The sequence below is a fragment of the Ornithorhynchus anatinus genome, chromosome 1, assembly GCF_004115215.2.
Source record: "Ornithorhynchus anatinus isolate Pmale09 chromosome 1, mOrnAna1.pri.v4, whole genome shotgun sequence".
Classification (NCBI taxonomy): Eukaryota; Metazoa; Chordata; class Mammalia; order Monotremata; family Ornithorhynchidae; genus Ornithorhynchus; species Ornithorhynchus anatinus.
This window is the reverse complement of record NC_041728.1, coordinates 60,443,480-60,467,833: the sequence shown is the minus strand read 5'-3', so window position 1 is coordinate 60,467,833 and position 24,354 is coordinate 60,443,480. Positions and strand designations below refer to the sequence as shown.

Here is a 24,354-nt window from a genome sequence, read left to right as displayed (position 1 = left end):
CCATCCTTCCCGTCCCGCAGGCCCGCAATCTCGGTGTCATCCTTGACTCGTCCCTCTCGTTCACCCCACACATCCTATCCGTTACCAAGACCTGCCGGTTTCACCTCTACAATATCGCCAAGATCCGCCCTTTCCTCTCCACCCAAACGGCTACCTTACTATTACGGGCTCTCGTTATATCCCGGCTAGACTACTGTGTCAGCCTTCTCTCTGACCTCCCTTCCTCCTCTCTCGCCCCGCTCCGGTCTATTCTTCACTCCGCTGCCCGGCTCATCTTCCTGCAGAAACGATCTGGGCATGTCACTCCCCTTCTTAAACAACTCCAGTGGTTGCCTATCGACCTCCGCTCCAAACAAAAACTCCTCACTCTAGGCTTCAAGGCTCTCCATCACCTTGCCCCTTCCTACCTCTCTTCCCTTCTCTCTTTCTACCGCCCACCCCGCACGCTCCGCTCCTCTGCCGCCCACCTCCTCGCCGTCCCTCGGTCTCGCCTATCCCGCCGTCGACCCCTGGGTCATGTCCTCCCGCGGTCCTGGAACGCCCTCCCTCCTCACCTCCGCCAAACTGATTCTCTTTCCCTCTTCAAAACCTTACTTAAAAATCACCTCCTCCAAGAGGCCTTCCCAGACTGAGCTCCTCTTGCCCCTCTACTCCCTCTGCCATCCCCCCTTTACCTCTCCGCAGCTAAAGCCTCATTTTCCCCTTTTCCCTCTGCTCCTCCACCTCTCCCTTCCCATCCCCACAGCACTGTACCCGTCCACTCAACTGTATATATTTTCGTTACCCTATTTATTTTGTTAATGAATTGTACATCGCCTTGATTCTATTTAGTTGCCATTGTTTTTACGAGATGTTCTTCCCCTTGACGCTGTTTAGTGCCATTGTTCTTGTCTGTCCGTCTCCCCCGATTAGACTGTAAGCCCGTCAAACGGCAGGGACTGTCTCTATCTGTTGCCGACTTGTTCATCCCAAGCGCTTAGTACAGTGCTCTGCACATAGTAAGCGCTCAATAAATACTATTGAATGAATGAATGAGTGAACACCCCATGGCCCCACAGAGCAGGAGGCCTTCCACCTCCCTGAGATCAACTCTCTGGTCACGGGTCGCAGGACCTTAATTGGGCTTAAAAAAAAAAAAGGATGCTCATTGTGTGCCTGTTTATTGTTGTATTGTACTTTCCCAGCGTGACTCAGTGGAAAGAGTGCAGGCTTGGGAGTCAGAGGTTATGGGTTCAAATGCTGACTCAGCCGCTTGTCAGCTGTGTGACTTTGGGCAAGTCACTTAACTTCTCTGGGCCTCAGTTACCTCATCTGTAAAATGGGGATGAAGACTGTGAGCTCCACGTGGGACAACCTGATCACCTTGTATCCTCCCCAGTGCTTTGAACAGAGCTTTGCACATAGTAAGTGCTTAATAAATGCCATCATTTAGTACAGTGCTCTGCACAAAGTGCTCAATAAATACAACTGAATGAACGATTGAGTCTGAAACTCTAGAAACCTCAGGCTGGATCTCACCAATCATCTTGGGAAAAACAGCACACTCTCCCCCAAATCAGCAATAAGAAAGAGGTGACGCTGATGTTTTATACTTCCACACCACTTAGAAATATTGGTTGTGCCCGACACTTTATTTTCTTTATTGGGAGGAATTGCGCACCACTTATTCAAGAACATTCAGGGTTCTACTACTACATAATTCTTCACTGATTTCTAACATTCAAAGTACAAAAGTGAAATGGAAGGAGGCAAAGAAGGGGATAGCAAGGGAGGAAGAGAGAAGAAGCAAAAGAGGAAGGGAAGGAGTGGGGAAGGAGTGAAGAAGGAAGTGATGGAGGTAGAAGAGGAGATGAAGAGGGAAAGAAAAAAGGAGGAAAATTTAAAAAAATTGGAGCATAGCCTGAAGGAAAACACCAGCATGGAAAATCAGAAAAGATTTGTTGCACACTTCAAAAGTAAACAAATGACTTGGATTTGAGGTGACTAAATTCCATACCCAATAATAAAAATTGACAGAATCTTCTGCGTACCCTTGTCCTCCAGAGAACAGGGCAAGCATCTTTTCAGAGCATGAATCTGTTAAAGCCTCTCTCTGCATGGGCTGCTGACCTTTCTTCCTAGCTCTTTGGTTCTCCAATTTAGCATAATAAAAATTAATCTTTTTTAAATGGAATCTGTTAAGCGCTTATGAGTCAGGCACTGTACTAAGTGCTGGGGTAGACACAAGTTAATGAGGTTGGACACAGTCCATATCCCATATGGGGCTCATAGTCTTAAACTCCATTTTACAGATGAGGTAACTGAGGCCCAGAGAAGTTAAGTGACTCGACCAAAGTCACACAACAGACAAGTGGCAGAGCCAGAAATTCCAGGTCCTTCTGATTCTCAGGCCTGTGCTCTATCCATTAGGCCACATGGCTAGGACTGTATTAAGCGCTTGGAAGAGTGCAATATAACAGGGTTGGTAGACACATACCCTGCTCATGTGTGCTCTATCCGCTAGGTCACACCACTACTCACCCCACTAGTCCCCCTACTCACTCCACTACCCTCCCCCTTTCCCTCTGCTCCTCCCCCTCTCCCTCTGCTCCTCCCCCTCTCCCTTCCCCTCCTCTCAGCACTGTGCTCATCCACTCATTTGTATATATTTTTTATTACCCTATTTATTTTGTTAATGAGACGTACATCCCCTTGATTCTATTTATTGCTATTGTTTTTGTCTGTCTGTCTCCCCCGATTAGACTGTAAGCCCGTTAATGGGCAGGGACTGTCTCTATCTGTTGCCAATTTGTACATTCCAAGCGCTTAGTACAGTGCTCTGCACATAGTAAGCAATTTCAATTTATTCATTCAATAAATACTACTGAATAACTACTCAGTGTGGCTTCCCCTCTTCATCTCTCATCTCCCCATCCTTTATCTCACCACACCTGCCACTTCAGCACTCACCTCTTCCAAACACTTGCCCCTGTGCCACTTTCATACTTATTTTTCTACTCTATCTCTTTCTCCTACCTGTAATTGATTATAGTGGCCACCTCCCCCACTTGAATGTAAGCTCCTTGAGAGCTCCCATCAACCTCTCTGGCAGCAAGGCCAACTGGAGCAGCTCCCACTCCCCTCCCCTCCCCCAGCTACATCCTCTTGTCATTCCACTAGAGGAAATGTTTCATTTTCACACCAGCAAAACTACAACACATCCCAGATGAAACAGTAGAAAGCCTTCCCTGTCTAGTTCCTGTCACCCCCTGGCAAAACTGTGAGAAGCAGTGTGGTCTAGTGGAAAGAGCCAGAGCCTTTGAGTAAGAAGAACCTGGGTTCTAATCCCGGCTCTGCCACTTGTCTGCTGTGTGACCTGGGACAAATTGCTTCACTTCCCTGTGTCTCAGTTACTTTATCTGTAAAATGGGGATTAAGATTGTGAGCCCCAAGAGGGACATGGACTGTGTGCAATCTGATTATCTTGTATCTACTCCAGTGCTTAGTACAGTGCCTGGAATATAGTAAGGGCTTAACAAATTCCATCAAAAAAAAAAAAGACCTAGGCAGCAATACCAGTCGAGGGGGAACTGCTTTTTTTATCCTTTATCCTTTCGCCAAGTTGTTCCAGACTCCCCTCTTTCAGAAGGTCATTCCCAACAGAGCCAGGCCCATTCTAAGCACAAAGGAGAATTGCTCTCTTGCCCTTCCATTTTGGTTCTCCCAGGCTTTCCTGGAGCCTGACAGAGAGAAGGAGTCACCAATGACACTGGAACCAGACGCTAGTCATGGTCTTAAAAGGACAGAAGTGGCTCACCACACGTGTCTGTGCCATGTCGTGAGACTGCTGTCAATGGGCCCAGGATGCGCCAGAGAAAGTCGGGCAAAGCTTCACAAGCTTAGTCAACAGAACCTTCTCCCTGGACTAGCTTTCCCCTCAAACATACTAGCTTTCACACCTTCTCTTTTGCTAATGAAAATTAGAGTGGAAATGTTTGTTTTTTTTTCCCCCAGGGAAACAGCAGCACCTCATAATTCTATTCAATTCAATCGTATTTATCGAGAGTTTACTGGGTGCAAAGCATTGTTAAACACTTGGGAGGGTACAACATGACTACATAAATAAATAAATAAATTACAGCTATGTACCCAAGTTCTGTGGGGCTGGAAGGGAAGATGAACGGAATGAAGCACTGGGGTAGGTACAAGTTAATTAGATTTAGATCAGGCACAGTCCCTGTCCTACTTGGGGCTCAGTCGAAAAGGGAGGGAGAACAGAGATTGAATCCCCATTTTACAATGGAGGAAACTGAGGCCCAGAGAAGTGAAGTGATTTGCCCAAAGTCACAGAGCAAGCAAACAGCAGAACTGGAATTAGAATCCAGGTCATCTGACTCTCCAGCTCATGCTCTTTCCACCGTGGGTGGGAGGAAAAGGCAGGGGGCGGGGGGGCGGGGGGAAGAGAGGTGTGTGTGTGTGTGTGTGTGTGAGAGAGAGAGAGAGAGAGAGAGAGAGAGAGAGAGAGAGAGAGAGACATACAGGGTGACTTCTGCCTGCCTCTCCTACAGTCTTTCCGTTGACTGTTTGCCTGCTCTGTGACTTTGGGCAAGTCACTTCATTTCTCTGGGCCTCAGTTTCCTCAATTGTAAAATGGGGATTCAATCCCTGTTTTCCCTCCCCTTTTGACTGTGAGCCTCAAGTGGGATTGGGACTGTGTCCGATCTGATTAACTTGTACCTACCCCAGTGCTTAGAACCGTGTTTGGCATAGAGTAAGCTCTGAACAAATATCACAGTTATTATAAACACACACACGTTCACACAGACACAGTGAGGTGACTACTTCAGCATGGTACAGTAGCAGCAGAAACAGAATGGCCACTAGCAACCCCATGACCACTGGCTGGCCAGACTCTTCCTCCCAGTCTACTGCCTCAGGGGGCCGGGCAAGGATTCCCATTGAGATCACAGTGAACGAAGCCTGCAAGGGCAAGTGGAAGTGGAAAGCCAGGAAGCAGCCTCTCCAAAGTGGCAGACGCCACAGGGGCGACGGCAGCAGGCGAAGAAGCAATGGTCGCCATGCTCCTGCTCCAGCTGTTCCTTTCAGGCCTGCCAATGGCCAAAATCAGTACTCTGTGGATTTCACTAGCCTTTTCACTGGTGGGGGGGATGATTCTGTGGTCCCCTGTTACTGCCTCTCATGGAAATTTGCTTGAGGTCCCTTGGTACTGTTTTGTTTCAAAGCACTGGAAGAGCATGGCTAACTGGTTGCATCCTTAGAAGCAGCGTGGCTTAGTGAACAGAGCATGGGCTTGGGAGTCAGAGGTCATGGGTTCTAATCCTGGCTCTTCCACTTGTCAGCTGTGTGACTTTGGGCAAGTCACAACTTCTCTGTACCTCAGTAACCTCATCTGTAAAATGGGAAATAAGACTGTGAGCCCCATGTGGGACAAACTGATAACCTTATATCCCTTGTACCTTGTAACCTTGATAACCCCTGCGCTTAGAACAGTGCTTGGCACACAGAAGCACTTAACAGATACCATCATCATTATTATTCTCTTAAGAAATCCACCACATACAGTTACAAGTTTACAAGCACAGGCAATACTAGCTAAAACTAAAAAGAGCCTATACTTAGCATCGTTAGCAGTCCCCCGCTAATCAGAAATGCCAGGAGGATTGACTCAGCAGGCAAGCTTACAGAAGCTCGGAATTAGCAAAGAATCCACTGCAAATGCCCTTGCTGAATACACCGGAGAAGGTTTGTTAGCAAAGAATATATGCACAGGGGAGAGGAAAATAATTACACCAGGAAATAATTATGTTGAAGCGTTGGTTTTTAGTCGTTCCGAACACCAAGCGTCTAGTCGGAAGCCATAAATTAACTTGATGAAATGTTGGAAGAGACTGCTGGAGCCACACATCTACGTGATTGGTACGAGTTTGTTTTTGTTTTTTACCACATTGATCTAGAAGACCCAAATAAATGTAACTGGTGCCCAACTCCCATCGATGACACCGGCACTGGGCAAATAACTTCCTAAAGAGCTGCAGCGAAGACTCTGGACCTATTAGGTGCTGATAGGCTGTTGGGGCACCCTAATTGGCTGAAAATGAAATGGCAAACACTGAGGGGAACTGAACCAAAGAGGGAGATCGGTCTCAGTCAAGAAAGAGGGTAAATCAGCTGAGGAACAAGGACCTGTGGAGAATACTAAAACTCCCTGGGCGGCTATAGAATGCCGAGGAAGCAGGAGCCCCGAAGATGCTCTCAAAATTTGGGGCACAGTAATTATCATGAAAAATGAACATTTTCAAAGATGAATCATATCCCTAAGCATGGCATAATAATATGCTTATGGACTGGCGGGGAGAAGAATGATGGAGTCATCACCAATTTTGCCTGAAATAGAGGTGCTCTGAAAACATGTCTTCAAAAGGCTATGCTCAAAATGGGTCGAACCAGCACAGGAGAAAGGAGGAAAGGCATGGTAATGGTATTCTTTTTTTCTTTTAAGGGTTTACTCTGTGCCAGGCACTGTACTAAGTGCTGAGGTGGATACAGGCAAATCAAAACTGCATGGCCTAGTGGATACAGCATGGGCCTGGGAGTCCGTAGGACCTGGGTTCTAATCCCAGCTCCTTCACTTGTCATCTGGGTGACCTTGGGCAAGCCACTTCACTTCTCTGGGCCTCAGTTACCTCATCTGGAAAATGGGGATTAAGACTATGAGCCCTGTATGGTACGGGGACTGTATCTAACCCGATTACCTTGTATCTACCCCAGCACTTAGAACAGGGCCTGGCGCATAGTAAGTGCGTAACAAATACCTTAATTATTATTACAGTCACTGACCCATGTGGGGCTCACAGTCTCAATCCCCATTTTATAAATGAGGTGACTGAGGCCCAGAGAAGTAAAGTGACTTGCCCAAGGTCACACAGCAGTCAAGCGGCAAAGTCAGGATTAGAACCCTTGTCTTTCTGACTCTCAGGCCTGTGTTCTATCCACTGTGCAGTGCTGCTTCATTGCCTTTGCACTTGGAGTTGTACCCTTTAAGCACTTGATATTCACCACTCCCACAGCTCCACAACACTTAGATATTTGTTATTTATCTATACTGATGTCTTTCTTGCTCTCAAGACGATAAACTCATTGTGGGCAGGGAACGTGTCTACAACTCTGTCATATTGTACTCTCCAAAGCACTTACTCCAGTGCTCTGCACAGCGTAAGCACCTAAATACCATTGACTGATGGACTGATTGCAAAGCAGTGTACTAAGCTTTTTGCTTAGGTGAGACAGAGCGGAGGGCAGACTGGGGAAAAGAGGGCTTAGTCAGGGAAGGTCTCTTGAAGGAGATGTGATTTTTAGGAGGGTTTGAAGGTGGGGAAACCAGTGTTGGATATGAAGGGGGAGTTCCAGACCCGAGGAAGGATGGGGAATAAGCTCTCGGCAGCGAGATAGAAGAAACGGAGGTACAGAGAGTAGGTTGGGTCATAGGAGAGCAGCAAGGGAAGTAAGGTAAGAGGGAGAGAACTGACTGAGTGCCATAAAGCTGATGGTATGGAGTTTTGGTTTGAGGCAGAGATGGTTGGGCAACCCTGAAGGTTCTTGAGAAGTGGGGAAAAATGGAACGAATGTTTTTGTGGAAAAATGATCTGGGTGGCAAAATGAAGTATGGACTGGAGAAGGGAGAGGCTGGGAAAGGGGGAGGTCAGCTAGAAGGCTGGTGCAGTAGTCCATCAACCAATCAGTGGTACTTACTGAGTGTTTACAGTATGCAAAGCACACTGAGCACTTAGGAGAGCCCAATGGCAAATGGCAAACGGCAAATGGCAAACACTGAGGGGAACTGAACCAAAGAGGGAGATCGGGCTCAGTCAAGAAAGAGGGTAAATCAGCTGAGGAACAAGGACCTGTGGGGAATACTAAAACTCCCTGGGCGGCTATAAAATGCCAAGGAAGCAGGAGTTCCTCGGCATACAGTTGGTAGACAGAGAAGCAGCGTGGCTCAGTGGAAAGAGCACGGGCTTTGGAGTCAGAGGTCATGAGTTCGAATCCCAACTCTGCAACTTGTCAGCTGTGTGACTGTGGGCAAGTCACTTAACTTCTCTGGGCCTCAGTTACCTCATCTGTAAAATGGGGATTAAGACTGTGAGCCCCATGTGGGACAACCTGATTCCCCTATGTCTACCCCAGCACTTAGAACAGTGCTCTGCACATAGTAAGCGCTTAGCAAATACCAACATTAATTAGACATGCTCCCCGCCCACAAGGAGTCAAGGCGGAGTATGAAAAGTGCTCAGACCAGAATGGTGGCAGTTGGACGGAGAGGAAAGGGTGGGGATTCTAGTGATGTTGTGAAGATAGAACTGACAGGATTTGAAGACAGACTTAATATGCAAATTGAAGGACAGATGAGTAAAGAATAATGCCAAGGTTACAGACTTGTGAGACAGAGAGGGTGGTGGTGTTGTCTACATTAGTGGGCAAGTCGGGGAAAATCCAGACTTGGGGGTTCACTGGGCTGCTCTGACATTTTTACCAACAGCATTCCCTCTGTCAGTCACTCGAAACACGCCGTAAAGTGTCAATGAATCCTGCAGTACTGATACATTACAAGAATTAACTCTGCTCATTCTCCTCCTAGGAGCTATTACTTTTTCACATTTATTTTGGCCAGATTCCCAGAATATCCAAATAAAGCTCTTGACTTCTTATCCAATGCCTTCATAGGACTTGAACAGCTACAAAGTCATCTTGGAGAAAGCTTTTTTCAATTTAGACCATTAAAATAGAACTGATTTAAAGAGGCTCCCTTTTAAACTGGAATTATTCTATATAGCCTTTCAAAAAATAAAGTTATGGAAATGCTGAGCTGATTCCAACAAACCTGCATTGGAATATAGCTAAATATATTTTAGTATAAATTCAGTGTCAGAAATTTATTAAAAATCCCTCTTTTTATCAGGCCCTGAAGTAACATAGAATGAAGAGAATGGGCTGAGACTAAACTCTTCAAATCTGTCCTCTTGACTGTTTCGAAAATCTGGTCATGGGCCAGATCTTATGTCAGTCCTGAGACTGCACTGGTAGTCATCTTGAAAGGAGGAAAGAAGGAAAAATTGGAGCTCTAAATGTAGACCAAAAAGACATCAAAGTGGAAACCTTGGTCAAATTCAACATTTCCATGAATTACAAGACCGTTCGTTCGGTGTTAGAACATTTGTTCATCCATATGGGAAATCCATCATTAAAATGATTTGGGCTGAGATTTGGAATTAATTAATGGTCATTGACTGTCTCTAGTTTAACCATTCAGGGGATTATCTGTGGCTGATTTTGAAAACTCATGTCACTGGAGCAACTGTCATAAGGTCTCCCGGCCTGTCTCGCCACACACACTGACTTTAGTGGCCTGGACCCGCTACCAGCAGTTTGCTGCTGATTTTTAAAACTCATGCAGCTTCTGCCATTCATTCATTCATATATTCTCTCTCTCTCTCTCTCTCTCTCTTCCCCGCTACCCAGCCAACTTCACTTGTAACCACCCCAGCACTTAGTAGAGTGCCTGGCACATAGTAAGCTCTTAACAAATACCATTATTATTATTGTTATTATTCACCGACCTGGACCCCCTCCAGGCAGTTCCAAGAGATCCCAGGTCCACCTTCCTCTGCTCACCAGCTGAGCCCCTAGTACCCACCTCCTGACCCCAGGGCCCAGATCTGTATCACCTGCTAGTGTGGGTCACACTGGATTACCCAGGATATCCATCCTCTTGTCTAGTGCCCACACTCAAGATTCAGTTTCAGTGGGGATTCAAAACCACAGGTAATCGTGATGCTTTTAATCGTACCCGTTTCGACGTCGGTTAAGTGCAGCATGGAATCGAAGCCTCCACTGAGGATCTTCCTTCCACAGGAGGACCACTGACCGGCTCGGACAGCCCCACTGTGGCAGGTGTAGGTTTGCAAACAGCGGCCTGTGTCTATGGCATCCCAAACCTGCAAGGCAAAATCAGAGAGGACATTTTAAAGATAGGCAGAGCTCCGAATCATTTATCCAACTGATAAAAAATAGAACCAGGATCGACAACCTCAAAAATAAAAAAAGAGGCGAGGAGGCACGTGTGCTTTGGCCATAATGCATTTGACATCTTATCCGCCAACCTCTCGCCCACATCTTTCCTCTGGCCTGGAATGCCCTCCCACTTCATATCCGACAGTCAATCACTCTCCCCACCTTCAAAGTCTTATTTAAAGCACATCTCCTCCAAGCGGCCTTCCCCAACTAGGCCCTCATTTCCTCTTCTCCCACTCCCTTCTGTGATGTCCCTGCACTTGGATTTGCAGACTTTATTTACCCCTTCCTCAGCCCCACAGCACTTTTGTCATATCCATAATTTATTTATTTATTTATATTAATATCTGTCTCTTCTTCTAGACTATAAGCTCAATTTGGGAAGAGAACATGTCTACCAACTCTGTTATACTAAACTCTCCCAAGTGCTTAGAACTGTCTCCCCTTCTAGTCTGTAAGCTCAATTTGGGAAGGGAACATGTCTACCAACTCCGTTATACTGTACTCTCCCAAGTTCTTAAAACAGTGCTCTGCACATGTAAGCGCTCAATAAATTTGATTGATTGATTTGACCCCAAATTATTAAAATTGTCCAGCTCAGCCCACCACTCTAGTTGAGGAAGAAACATTTTTGGATTCTTGAGAGGACAACCTTTCTAAGGATCAAACTAGCTTTCATGAGTAGAGAAGGGGCTAAATAAGATGACCTCTAGGAGCTTTTTACAGCTCTATGATTCTAGGAAGGGAAGACACAGAAAGGAGGTCAGCAGCAACAGTAATACTCCTGGATCCAGCACAAGCTGTCAGTTCAACATTTTGAGGATGTTACTGCCCAAGAGGTGAGCTGGGGTGGGCAATTTTTGGTCACTGGTCATCTCAGATTGTAGTTCAAGGAGAAAAGATCCCAAACTCATGTGGTCAAGACCCTTTTTCCTCAGGTGAAACTGTGTGATGTTTACCCAAAATTCACTCCTGAGACTTGACCGGTTTATCGCGTGAAGTTTCCCAGAGCATAATAGTCCAGACTAGGCCGCCGCTGTCTCCGGGCACAGAGTTGAGCACCGAGCCCTAGCCAGGAGTGGCCCAGAACTTGGCCCTCACCCATCAGAGAGGGGCCCCCGGGTTCACTTCCAGTTCAGAGGGGCCAAAGCAAGCTGGGAAAAATGGCTCTGGCTGCTGACATGAGTAATCCAAAAGGCAAGATGGAGGGGGAATTGCTCCTTCCTCTCTCTCCATCTCAATAGCAAGGAAATTGATGCAGCATGGGGTCGATTCTGGATGAAGGGGTAAGGTGAGCGTATGCTGGGTGAAGGGAGTCCCTAGGGAAGATACTGGATGAGAATATTTGGGAACCGGTTGTGTCGGGGTTGAGCTGGGGACCTCCCCTAGAAGAAACAGAAACTGGAGCCCCCTCAAGAGGTGTGCTGCGTGTGAGTGTGTGAGGAGCTGGAGGGGAGAGGGGAGAGAGGGAAGGATGAGGAAAAAGAAGAAAATTCCTAGGGCCCAGTGGTTGGCTCTGAGAGCCTCCATTAGCACTGATGAGAACTAAGAGCTCTACCCTAGAGCAGGGGTCAGCAACCCATGGCTCTCGAGCCACATCTGGCTCTTCTTGATGCCCTAGATCACGATGCTGCGGTCAAGAGGTTAACTGGGCAAAACTGGTTCCTCTAACAATCATATATGCGAGTTTCTCTTTACACTCTTGCACCATCTTTCAAGGTGTCCTAAACTGTTTTCTTCTTGCCCACATCTGTCCCATCACTGTGCTTTAGTAGGATCAGACCAAATTCTCTAAACAATTGATTTCCCAAAGAAGGAAGAAGACTTGAAGTTCTTCAAGTATTTGAAAGGTTATTGCAGCACAGTGGATAGAAGGTGACCAGCTGTTCTTCAAACACTCTAAGATGGAACAAAAAGAAACAGCTTCAAAAGCCGGCAGGACAGATTCAGGTCAGATACAAGGAAAAGGTTTCTGATGGTTACTATGTCCTGGAATCAGTAATCAAGAGAACTGGGTGATCTTTATCTCTGGAGAATCTTAGAACAGAACAGAATCTCCTCCTACTGGATCAGCTTAGGGAATGGGGGATTCAACCAATCAATCCTATTTATTGAGCCCTTACTGTGTGCTGAGCACTGTACTAAGCACTTGGGATAGTACGACATAACAGAGTTAGTAGATACATGCCCTGCCCATATCAAGCAGTCAGTCAGTCGTATTTATTGAGTGCTTACTGGGTGCAGAGCACTGTACTAAGTGCTTGGGAGAGTACAATATAACAGACACATTCCCTGCCCACAATGAGCTTACAGCCTGGAGGGTGAGGGGTGGGGGTCAGGGGAGAGAAGACAGACGTTAACATACCTAAATACAATGGCAGATGCCTACATAAGCATTGTGGGGCTGGGAGGGGGAATGAATAAAGAGGGTAAGTAACTCAGGGCAACACAGAAGGGAGTGGAAGAAAAGGAAAAGAGAGTGAAGGCCTCTTGAAGGAGATGTGCCTTGGGTAAGGCTTTGAAGATGGGGAGAATAACTGTCACATTTGAGGAGGGAAGGCATTCCAGACAAGAGGCAGGACGTGGGCGATGGGGTCAGCAGTGAGATGGAAGAGATTGAGGTACAGTCAGAAGGTAAGCATTAACCCCTAACCCCCATCTCCTGGGGAAATCCAGAAATTCACCTCAAAGGGCATTGTCAAAGTTGCCATGGCAAGCTGGGGAAAAGAAGACTGATCTGTTTGCAGGATTGCCTTACAATAGGTAGGAGCTAACAAAAAAATTGATTGAAGACAGTGCCTTAGTTAGATTTAAGCTAGCCAATGTGGGGTTGAAGGTAGGGAGGGTGCAGTTACACACAGCAGGCAATGAAGCCAACTGCAGGAGGCTCACCTCATAGCTAAATTGCCATCTTCGATTACAATATAAATAGAAAATATTCTTTCCCCGGTTTGGCACTGGGGCTTCAGATGACTGGTCTTCTGGGCTCTGATTTAACTAGACTCATTCATTCATTACTGTGGGCAGAGCACTGTACTAAGTGCTTGGGAGAGTACAATATAACAATAAACAAACACATCCCGATCCTGCCATGCTCCCAGGAACTATCACTCTGCTGCCGATAAGAGAAGCAACATCAGATGCCAGTTGGGGCGAATGGGAGGAAAATAGGTGTTGGATCATTGTTCCAGCCCTGGATGGCCAGACCACATTAAACTTTCCAGGCTTCCTCATGTCCATCTTTATTGTTATATATTGTTATATTGTACTCTCCCAAGCGCTTTGTACAGTGGTTTGCACACAGTAAGCGCTCAATAAATAAGATTGCCATTCACTCTTTTTTTAAGTTAGATTTCTCAACTGCCCAAAATGTCCAGTGCTCTCTTTCATAACTGTAACTTCGCCTTTGCAGGATCAATCAATCAATGGCATTTATTGAGCGTTTACTATGCACAGCCAGCACTGTTCTAAGCAGCTTGGGAGAGTACAATACAACAGAATAAGCAGACACAGTCCCTGCCCAATGCCTCCCCAGTGATATTCATGTGCCAGGCTGGGCTAGGCAGAAGGTAATTATTACTCTTCTAGGGATTGATATTACCAATATTTATGAAGTCTTTGCAATGAGCAGAACAGTGAGCACTAGGCACAGACCCTGGGCCCACAAGGGACTCCCCAATCCAACTGGGCATGATGGACTCCGGGAAAAAAGAATATCATGTAAACCCAGTGAAGGCAAGCCAAAATGCCACATAAAAATATCAACAGTAAAAAATTGTCCTGGAGACCCAATTACCCCACCTGGAAAATCATTTGCCAAACAATTAAGCCTTAAACAAATCCATACAGCCGGCGCGCTGTCCCCTGGCTCGTCCTTTGCTTCGAGCAATCAATCAATCATATTTACTGAGGGCTTATTGTGTGCAGGGTAGTGTACTAAGAACTTGGGAGGGTACAAAATAATAGGGTTGGTAGACACATTCCCTACCCACAGTAGCTTACAGTCTAGAGGGAGAGACATCCATTAACATAAACAAATTCCAGATATGTACATAAGAGCAGTGGGGCTGAGGGTGGAGTGATTAAACAGAGCAAATCCAAATGCAGGGGTAAGCAAGGGTTTCCCAGCACCATCTACTCTTTCTCTGGGTCAATCCCATCCTGGCCTGCCTTGGGAGAGATATAATAATAATGGTATTTGTTAAGTGCTTACTACATGCCAAGCAGTGTTTTAAGAGCTGGGGTAGATACAAGTTAATGAGGATGGACACAGTCCCTGTCCCACATGGAGCTCACACTCTTAATCCCCACTGTACAGAGGAGATAACTGAGGACCAGAGAAGTGAGTGACTTGGCAAGGTCACCCGGCCAACATGAGGTGGAATCAGCATCGGAATCCAGGTCCTTCTGGCACCCATGCCCATGCTTTTTCCACTAAACCATGCCAAGAGGCGCCCCATCTTGTTCTGCTGGAGTAGAGCTGGGAAAATTGGCGGTGGCACCAGCCTCCCATTTTAAAAAATACTCTGAACAGTGGAAGGCTGAGATGCAGGCCTACTGGAGTGGGGAGGAGCTAGCAAATTACCCCCTTTAGCCAAAATGAGCATAGCTCATATTGTTCTTACTGCTCTCCTTTTCTTTATGAGGTTTGGTTCTTCAATCAATCCAACAATCAATCAATCGTATTTATTGAGCACTTACCCCTGCCTTGCCTTCCATTGCCAAATACCCCACCTTCTCTTTCCACCTTTCCCCTCCTCCCCAGGAGTCATGAACAGTGTCTGAATTATCACCCTTGAGCCTCTTCCCCCTCCTGCTTTATACAATCCTCTGCAGACAATAGGCGTTCAATAAACACCACCTGAGGAAGCAAATGACTGTGCCAACACCCTCCTCTCAAGGGGCAGATTTGAGAACTGACCACAAATGGAAAGGATCAAAAATGAAGAATTCCTAAATAAAACCTTTCTGGATTTTCACCTCTCCTACTTTAGTAATCTTTAACACTGCTAGCCATAATGGGTTCATTTGGAAGCAGTCCTTGAAGTTTACTCCGCGTCAAAGAAAAAGTTAGGGGATTTAGTTTGCCTGTCCCATTTCTGAGAAACTGCTCTGTAATTTCGTTTATTCCTATGCCAGGGAAGGATTTGCCCAAGAGTGGCTCGATTGAAATTCCTCAGCTCCAAATGAGATACTTCTTGACTTCAGCCATGCTAATCTTTTCATAAGTAACTCTGCCTGGAACGGCTTATGTGATTTTATACACGGGGGTGAAAATGCTCTGAGAGGTGCAGAACTAGCCTAGGCAATTATATTACCTCAGTAAGCAAAAAATTAAAATTGACTTACTGAGGTTTAAAAAGCCCTTTCAAGGGATGAATTCTGAAATGTAGTAAGAGTGTAGCATTGAAGATGATTTGATAGTATTAATAATACTTATTAAATGACTACTGTGTGCAGAACATTGCTGGGACCCCAGGTGGGAATCGATCAATGGTATGTACTGAGTGCTCACTATGTGCCGAGCGCTGTACTTAGACAAGGTCCCTGTCCCTTGGAAGTCCCACAATCAATAAACTGTATTTATTGCGTTATCACTGTGCGCAGAGCACTGAACTAACCACTCGGGAGAGTATAATATAACAGAGTCGGTAGACCCACTCCTTGCCCAGCAATCGACCTGTAATTTCTGGCCTCCAACATTGTTCCTAGGACCATCAGTCAGGAATCCCGGCTACTGATGCTAGCCCTGGACTGGGATGGAGACCATCAGCAGCTCCAATACAAAGTCTGGTCCATGGTCCACCCAGCCCAATGTTCTGCCCCCACCAAAGCCAATAGGATGCTGAGACTTCTACACCCTGATTAAGACTGTGAGCTCTATCTGGGACAGGGACTGTGTCCAACCTCATTACCTTATAATAATAATAATAATAATAATGTTGGTATTTGTTAAGCGCTTACTATGTGCCGAGCACTGTTCTAAGCGCTGGGGTAGACATAGGGGAATCAGGTTGTCCCATGTGGGGCTCACAGTCTTAATCCCCATTTTACAGATGAGGGAACTGAGGCATAGAGAAGTTAAGTGACTTTCCCACAGTCACACAGCCGACAAGTGGCAGAGCTGGGATTCGAACTCATGAGTCCTGACTCCAAAGCCCGTGCTCTTTCCACTGAGCCACGCTGCTTCTCCAGTAACTGGAGTTATAGTAACTCCAGTGCTTAGAACAGTGCTTGGTACATTGTAAGCGCTTGATACCAAAATTATCATTATTATTAATTACTTTTGCTCCTACAATCCTAATTTGAATTCCCCCAACCCATTATGCACCTCATCCATGAATTTATCCACACTCCTGATATTCAATCACATTGAGTGCTTATTGTGTGCAGAACATTGTACTAAGTTCTAGACAGAGTATAATACAATAAACAGCCACATTCTCTGCCTGATATGTTCTGCTGGCTCGGCTTTCTGTGGGAATGAGTCTCACTTGCTTAATTTATTCTATTAGTATCTACTTTGGGAGATCCATAGGGCGGCCACTTCTTAGTTTTTCTTTGGGGCCACGAGAGGCCTCCAGCTATGGGTTACTGGGTAAGGAAGAAAGTGGAGGACCCACCTCCTTACCCCCCACAGTGTAAATGATTTAATGGGAACCCGGGGAAAAGATCATGGAAAGAAGACAATTCCCTCCCCAAAAGTGACACCAGGAAATGCCTGGAGCCACAGATGGGGTGGATAACTAACAACACTACTGCCATGGTGTCTCTATGAGCCCCTTAATGGAATATTCCATTCAACCTGCTTGACCATGGGCAAGTCACGACTTCTCTGTGCTTCAGCTATCATATCAGTAAAACAAGGATTAAGACTGTGCGCCCCACTGGGACATGAATTAGTCTCTAGATTCCAGACTGAAAGCTCACTGTGGGCAGGGAACATGGCTGTTAATATTCTGTTATACTGTACTCTCCCAAGCGCTCAGTACTATGCTCTGCACACAGTAGGTGCTCAATAAATACCATTGATTGATGGACTGTGTCCAACCTGATTAGCTTGTACCTACCCCAGAACTTAATACAGTGCCTGGCACACAGTAATAACTTAACGAATACCATTAGAAAGAAAAAAAACAAGCATCTGGAATGTCTTCTCCCTGGAAAGCAGGCTGGAGTACTTAGTTCAAATTATTCTGACTTATTAGTAATACAAATTCCTGAAAGATCTAGACACCAGTTGGTACATACTGGAAGCAGCATGGCCTAGTGGAAAGAGCTTGGGCCTAGGATTCAGAGGACCTGGGTTCTAATCCCAGCTCCACCAGTTACTTGCTGTGTGAACTTGGACAAGTCACTTCACTTTGCTGTGCCTCAGTTCCTTCATCTACAAAATGGGGATTGAACACCTGTGCTCCCTCCTACTTAGACTGTGAGCCCAAAGTGGGACCTGGTGATCTTCATCTTCTTAGTACAGTGCTTGGCTTTACCAAATATTATTATTATTGTTCTTATCAACATTATTGCTATTAATAACTGCTTGGAGATTGATTTCATGAGTTTTCCCAGGATAAATCCGGAGGATAAAAGGCCTCCAAATTATTCAACAGACCAGCCTCTTGGTGCTGAAGCCTTCCACTGAAGCAGGAGGGGGGGATGGCTTCTTTCTCATTCCCAGCTGTCCTAATTACAGTTCACATTAATAAAACCAGAAATTTGTCTTTTCTTTCCATTTCTGATAAAGAAACTAAGACCTTAAAACCCTAAACAAGATCAACTTTGTTCCAGGTCCATCCAGTCCAGTACTTAATGTCCAGTGGTTGCCGTTGGATGCTTGGTAGGGAAGCACCGTGGCCTAGTGGATAGAGCACATGTCTGGGAGTCAGAAGGACCTGGGTTCTAATCCCAGCTCTGCCACTATCTGCCCTGTGGCCTTGTGCAAGTCACTTCACTTCTCTGTACCTCAGTTCCCTCATCTGTAAAATAGCATTAAGACTATGTGTCCCATCTAGGACAGGGACTTGGTCTAACTTGATTATCTTGTATCTACCCCAGTGCTTAATACAGTGCCTAGCACTTAAAAAGTGCTTAACAAATGCCATTAAAAAAACAATTGTGCAACAGCTGCCCTCCTGGACATTGATCCTAATGTTTAAGGGACCATCCGTTATTTCTAATATTTCTCCCTCTACCCTTAACTTTCCCTCCTGGAGCTCACTAATCTAGTCATCTTTCCAAATCCCACTTGAACCTGCACATCTTTCATTGGGACTGGATTTCCTATGCTTACCATCTGCTAGGTGAAGAACTGTTTCCTTACATTTAATTTGAATCTACCCTCTTCAAATCCAATAGATGCCCAATGCCCAAGACCCTCAGAGATGGAGATCTATCCTTCATTCTGGTTCTCACTGTCCTGTAGCTAGCTGGGTAGGTAATCAATCAAACAATAGTACTTTTGGCCTCTCAAGGACTGAACTAAAGACTTGGGGGAGTATGACACAAATAAAAGACCTAGCCCCTGCCCTCCAAGAGCTTAGAACCTAATATTTTCACCACTGAAGCCAAACACTGCTTTTGGGTGTTCATTGTTTCTGTTAACTTGGTTTGACATGTGGAGGCAGTGAGGGATTGTAAAAATCAGGTTACTTCCTTAATCCAGACTCTCTCCTATTGATGATACAGTCTTTTCCCGCAAATGTTCTCATATCTCCTTCTGGCATAATAACAAGAAAAATAACAGTAATAATAATAATAATAACATTTGCTAAATGCTTACTGTGTATTGAGCCCTGTATTAAGTGCTGGGATAGATACGAAATAACCAAATCAGATGCAGTCGTTGTCCAACATGGGGGTCACAGTCTAAGTAGGAGGGGGGAAAGATGCTGAATTTTCATATTACCAATGAAGAAATTGAAACCCAGAGAATTTAAATGACTTGCCCAAGGTCAGACAGTGGGGAAGTGGGACAACTAGGATTAAAACCGGGGTCCACTGAATCCCAGGCCTTTGTTCTATCACTGGACCACACCTCTACAAATTAAATGAAGAACATATTATATTGTCAATACATTGGTTTAAACCAGCAAAGCAGTTTTAGTCATCAAATTTCAGAACTGTTAGGATTTTTTTTTATGGTACTTGTTAAGCGTTTACTACGTGCCAGACACTGTTCTAAGGGCTGGGGCAGATAGAAGACAATTTGGTTGGGCACAGTCCATGTCAGTCAATCACATTTATTTAGTGCTTATTATGTGCCGATCATTGTACTAAGTGCTTGTACAGTAATATAACAATCTAACAGACACATTCCCTGATCATAATGAGCTTACAGTCTAGAGGGGGAGACACACAATATAAATGAATAAATTACAGATATGTACATAAGTGCTCTGGCTGGCAGGGAGGTGAATGCAGAGAGCAAGTCAGGGTGACAGAGACATGGGTCTCATAGTCTTAATCCCCATTTTACAGATGAGGCAACTGAGGCACCAAAGTTAAGTGACTTGCCCAAGGTCACACAAGTGGAGGAACTGGGAATGGAATTATTAGGATTAGATTATTAGGAGTTCAGTGTAAATCAATGTTTTGCTTTTTGAAAAGTAAAGTTCAGGAAAGCGAGGGCATTTACTATTACAAATACTATTGAATGAATTGAATTTATTGTTGACAGTTCTAGGGCTGCTGCCCATGGCTTTTGAGAAACCATCCAAAGCCTCGGATGATACCTGAGGGGTTAATCTGTTTTTTAATTAAGAACACTCCACAGAAAGGGAGGCAGAACCATCATAGAAACACATGTGGTTGGGCTGCCTCAGAGCTGGTACACAGCTAGAGAAAAGGGCTCTGCATCAAAAGCAGCATTTGATGGCTTTTCTGTGGGTGAGCCAGAGTCTGGCTGTTATTTTAACATCTGTTCATGTGTGAATTTCCTTTTTTGTCAGTGAAATGGGAAGAGAAAGTGTATGGAATGAAACTTTCTTTTAAAAAAAAAGTGAGATTTTTTTTCCTCTATACATTGCAAAAAACCATGCATTATAATAAACATAATAATTTGGGCATTAGCAAGTCAAATGACTAAAAATGGAAAATAGCTGCGCCTGTTTTTCCAAATGAGATAATTTCATTAGATAATTTCCTTTCTTTATTAATGTTTTCCCAAATTCAATTCAGCACATCACATCCCAGTTCTCTGGATTCCACTATCAATTGCAAACATGACTTTGTTTTATACTGTGCGATGCACAGAATTTTTTTCAGTGTTTCCAAGTTCCAAAAGAATATCAGGTTGGGACGGATTAGAGATGTTTCTTCATGAGAAAGAAGACAAACTGCTTGGTTTAGGCAGATACTCGATATTTAGACCATGGGCTCCATGTGAGACAGGGACTACGTCCAACCTGATAAACTTTATCTACCCCCAGCATTTAGAACAGTGCTTCACATACAGTAAGAGCTTAATAAATACCATAAAATTCAAAAAAGAAGTGCAACAACTTTGCAAAGGCTGAATTTTGCATTCACTTTTGCTGAATGGCAATCCTGGCCCAGTTACTAACATTAGTCTAGACACAAGGTCTTGGAGAAATCAGGCTGAGCATAAAAGGAAAGAGGCTGCAGATCTAGCTGAAATCAATCAGTCAACAGTTTTTATTGAGTGCTTACTGTGTGCACAGCACTGTACTAAGTGTGTGGGAGAGTACAATGCAACAGAATAAGAAATGTAACAGACTGCCTTTCCTTTTTCCTTCAGGTTGGTCAATTTATTGAGTTCTTACTGTAAGCAGAGCACTATACTAAGCACTGGTGAGAGTACAATACAGAGAAGCAGCATGGTGTAGTGGCTACAGCACAGGCCTGGGAGTCAGAAGGTCATGGTTTCTAATCCCAGCTCTGCTACTTGTCTGCTGTATGACCCTGAGCAAGTCACTTCACTGGGCTTCAGTTCCCTCATCTGTAAAATGGGGATCGAAACTGTGAGCCCCACATGGCACAGGGACTATGTCCAACTTGATTTGCTTGTATCCACCCCAGCGCTTAGTACAGTGCCTGGCATATAATAAGTTCTTAAAAATACTATTATTATTTTTACCTGCCCACAACGAGCTTGCAGTCTAGAGGGGGAATAAATAATTATAATAATAATATTGGTATTTGTTAAACGCTTACTATGTGCAGAGCATTGTTCTAAGCACTGGGGTAGATACAGGGTAATCAGGTTGTCCCACATGAGGCTCACAGTCTTAATCCCCATTTTACAGATGAGGTAACTGAGGCACAGAAAAGTTAAGTGATTTGCCCATAGTCACACAGCTGACAAGTGGCAGAGCTGGATTCGAACCCATGACCTTTGACTCCCAAGCCCGTGCTCTTTCCACTGAGCCACGCTGCTTTTGTAATAATAAATACTACTGACTGACTGATTGGCTTCAGGTAAGGGAGATGGTGGGAACTGGTGGTGGAAAAATCACATAAATGTGTTTGGTCAAAGTGGGTGGAAACAATGAAGACGTTGAGGGCTTGGGAAAATGACTGTGCGGTTTTGACTGCAACTCCAAAATGTGTCTCAAACTCCATCCTGGTTCAATATTCCAAGGTGGGGGCAGCAGCCTGCAGAACAGGCTGCTAGCTCTGTTGGGTCCCCTCTCTTGCCTGGGTCAGTGGAATCTTGGATCTGCCCCAGGAGGGCATATCTGATGGTCATCCAAACTCTGTCTGACAGGATATCAGCGATTAGGACTGAGATCAAGCCAGTCAGTGGATTCTTATTACTCAAGAAATAGAGGAAAGCTGCTAGTATGAACCTGTTTCTGTCAATCAATGGTATTTATTGAGCGCTTACTGTGTACAGAACACTGTGCTAAGCGCTTGGGAGAGTACAACAGAGTTGACAGACACGTTCCTTGCCCACATGAGCTTACAGTCTAGAGGATTTCTTTATAAACAGCCTGCAGTCTCAATAGGAATTCAGATAAGATGGGCACAAGTGGCTGGCTGAATCAGTCAGTGGCATTTAGTGATCAGCTGCAGTGTGCAGAGCACTGCTGTGCAGACCACTGTACTGGACCTACCGTGTGCACACCCCCCTTTTTTTGGTTTGTTGTTCTTTGTTTTTAATGGTACTTGTTAAGTGCTTATTAGAAGCAGCATGGCGTGGTGGATAGAGCACGGGCCTGGGAGTCAGAAGATCATGGGTTCTAATCCTGGCTCCACCACTTGTCTGCTGTGTGACCTTGGGTAAGTCACTTCACTTCTCTGTGCCTCAGTTACCTCATCTGTAAATGGGGATTGAGGGAGCCCCACATGGGACAGGGACTGTGTCCAACATGATTTGCTTGCATCCACCCCTGGGCTTAGTATAGTGCCTGGCACATAATAAGTGTTTAACAAATACCATCATTATTATTATTATGTGTCAACCACGTTCTAAATCACTGGAATAGATACAAGATAATCAGGTTGGCCATAGGCCCTGTCCCACACAGGGTTCACAGTCTAAGCTGAAGGGAGGAGAATCTAATCTCCATTTTACAAATGAGGTAATTTAGCCAGAAAAGTTGAGTGACTTGCCCAAGGTCACACAGCTTACAAGTGGCAGAGACGGAATTAGAATCCAGGTTCTGTGACTTCCAGGCCTGTACTGTTTTCACTGCTTCCATAGGAAGCAGTGTGGCTCAGTGGAAAGAGCCCAGGCTTGGGAGTCAGAGGTCATGGGTTCTATTCCCAGCTCCCCCACTTGTCAGTTGTGTGACTTTGGACAAGTCACTTAACTTCTCTGTGCCTCAGGTACCTCATCGGTAAAATGGGGATTAAGAGTGTGAGCCCCATGTGGGACAACCTAATCACCTTGTATCCCCCCCAGTGCATAGAACAGTGCTTTGCACATAGTAAGCGCTTAACAAATGCCATCATTATTATTATTATTCTATTAGGTCACAGTGCTTCTCAGTGACACATACTGAACGGCTATGAGGCAAAGGGTCCAGGGGTCCCACACTGGCTACTGGCCCCGAGCCGAAGAGCTCAGCCCATTGGGCTGGGAGAGGGAGGGCCTTATGAAGTTCAGGGCACAAGTCACTGCCTCAAACTGGCTACTGGCTGGGCGAGTGAGGATGACTGAACACTCATGCCTTGAGGAGGAGGATGATGCAATAAAACCTTGAGGTTTCATGCCTTGAGGAGGCGATGAAATGGGAGAAAAGGGGTAGGGTAAGGGTTTGCAAAACAGGTGGTAGGAGAGATGGAGGGTTTCAGGGGAGTGCGGGGCTACAGAGTGGGAAAGGAAATGCCGGGTTCCGTCTGTCTGCCACCGTCTGTCTGCCAGCCTACCTGCCTGTTTCCCTCCCTCCCTCACTCATTAGTTTGTAAACTTGCTAGACAACTCCCAGCAGCCATAGGGCACTTGCTGGATAATCCTGCAGTGTCAAGATGGAGCATGGCATAGTGGATAGAGCATGTGCCTGGCAGTCAGAGGTCCTGGGTTCCAAATCCTGCTCTGCCACTTGTCTGCTGTATGACCTTGGGCAAGTCACTTCACTGGGCCTCAGTCACCTCATCTGAAAAATGGGGATTGAGACTGTGAGCCCCATGTGGGACAGGGACGGTGTCCAGCCCTGTTTGCTGTATCCACCCCATTGCTTAGTACAGTGTCTGGCACATGGTAAGTGTTTAAATACCGCAATTATCATTATCATTATTACTAGTATTATTGTTACGGGCTAGAGGGGATCATCAAGGTGTGCTCCCTGCAGTTGGGACCCTCTTTGGCCATTGACTCAGAAGATGAAGGAATTGAGAGCCTCTCGAACCCGAAAAATTGCCTGGGTGATACCCATTTTAAGACGATTCATTGAGAGAAACGTCAGTACTGGCATGACTGCCATTAACATGGCCTAGTGGAAAGAGCACCGGCCTGGGAGTCAGAGAACTTGGGTTCTAATCCCACTCTGTCACTTGCCTGCTGGGTGACCTTGGGCAAGTCATCTACCTTCTCTGTGCTTCAGTTTTCTCATCTGTAAAATAGGGATTATATCCTACCCCCTCCTATCTAGACCCTACTTAAAAATCACCTCCTCCAAGAGGCGTTCCCAGACTGAGCTCCTCTTCCCCCTCTACTCCCTCTGCCATCCCCCCTTTACCTCTCCGCAGCTAAAGCCTCATTTTCCCCTTTTCCCTCTGCTCCTCCACCTCTCCCTTCCCATCCCCACAGCACTGTACTCGTCCGCTCAACTGTATATATTTTCGTTACCCTATTTATTTTGTTAATGAATTGTACATCGCCTT

General features: G+C 45.5%; 1 protein-coding gene across 2 annotated transcripts in view; it reads right to left on the bottom strand.

The window, feature by feature from the left end:
- WDR25 (WD repeat domain 25) overlaps positions 1 to 24,354 on the bottom strand; it is a 137,793-nt gene that overhangs the window by 35,346 nt on the left and 78,093 nt on the right. For both annotated transcript variants that reach the window (XM_029064230.2, XM_029064229.2), the window contains exon 3: positions 9,845 to 9,992. In XM_029064230.2, coding sequence (XP_028920063.1) covers positions 9,845 to 9,992 — 148 coding nt within the window. The remainder of the gene's footprint in view (positions 1 to 9,844; positions 9,993 to 24,354) is intronic.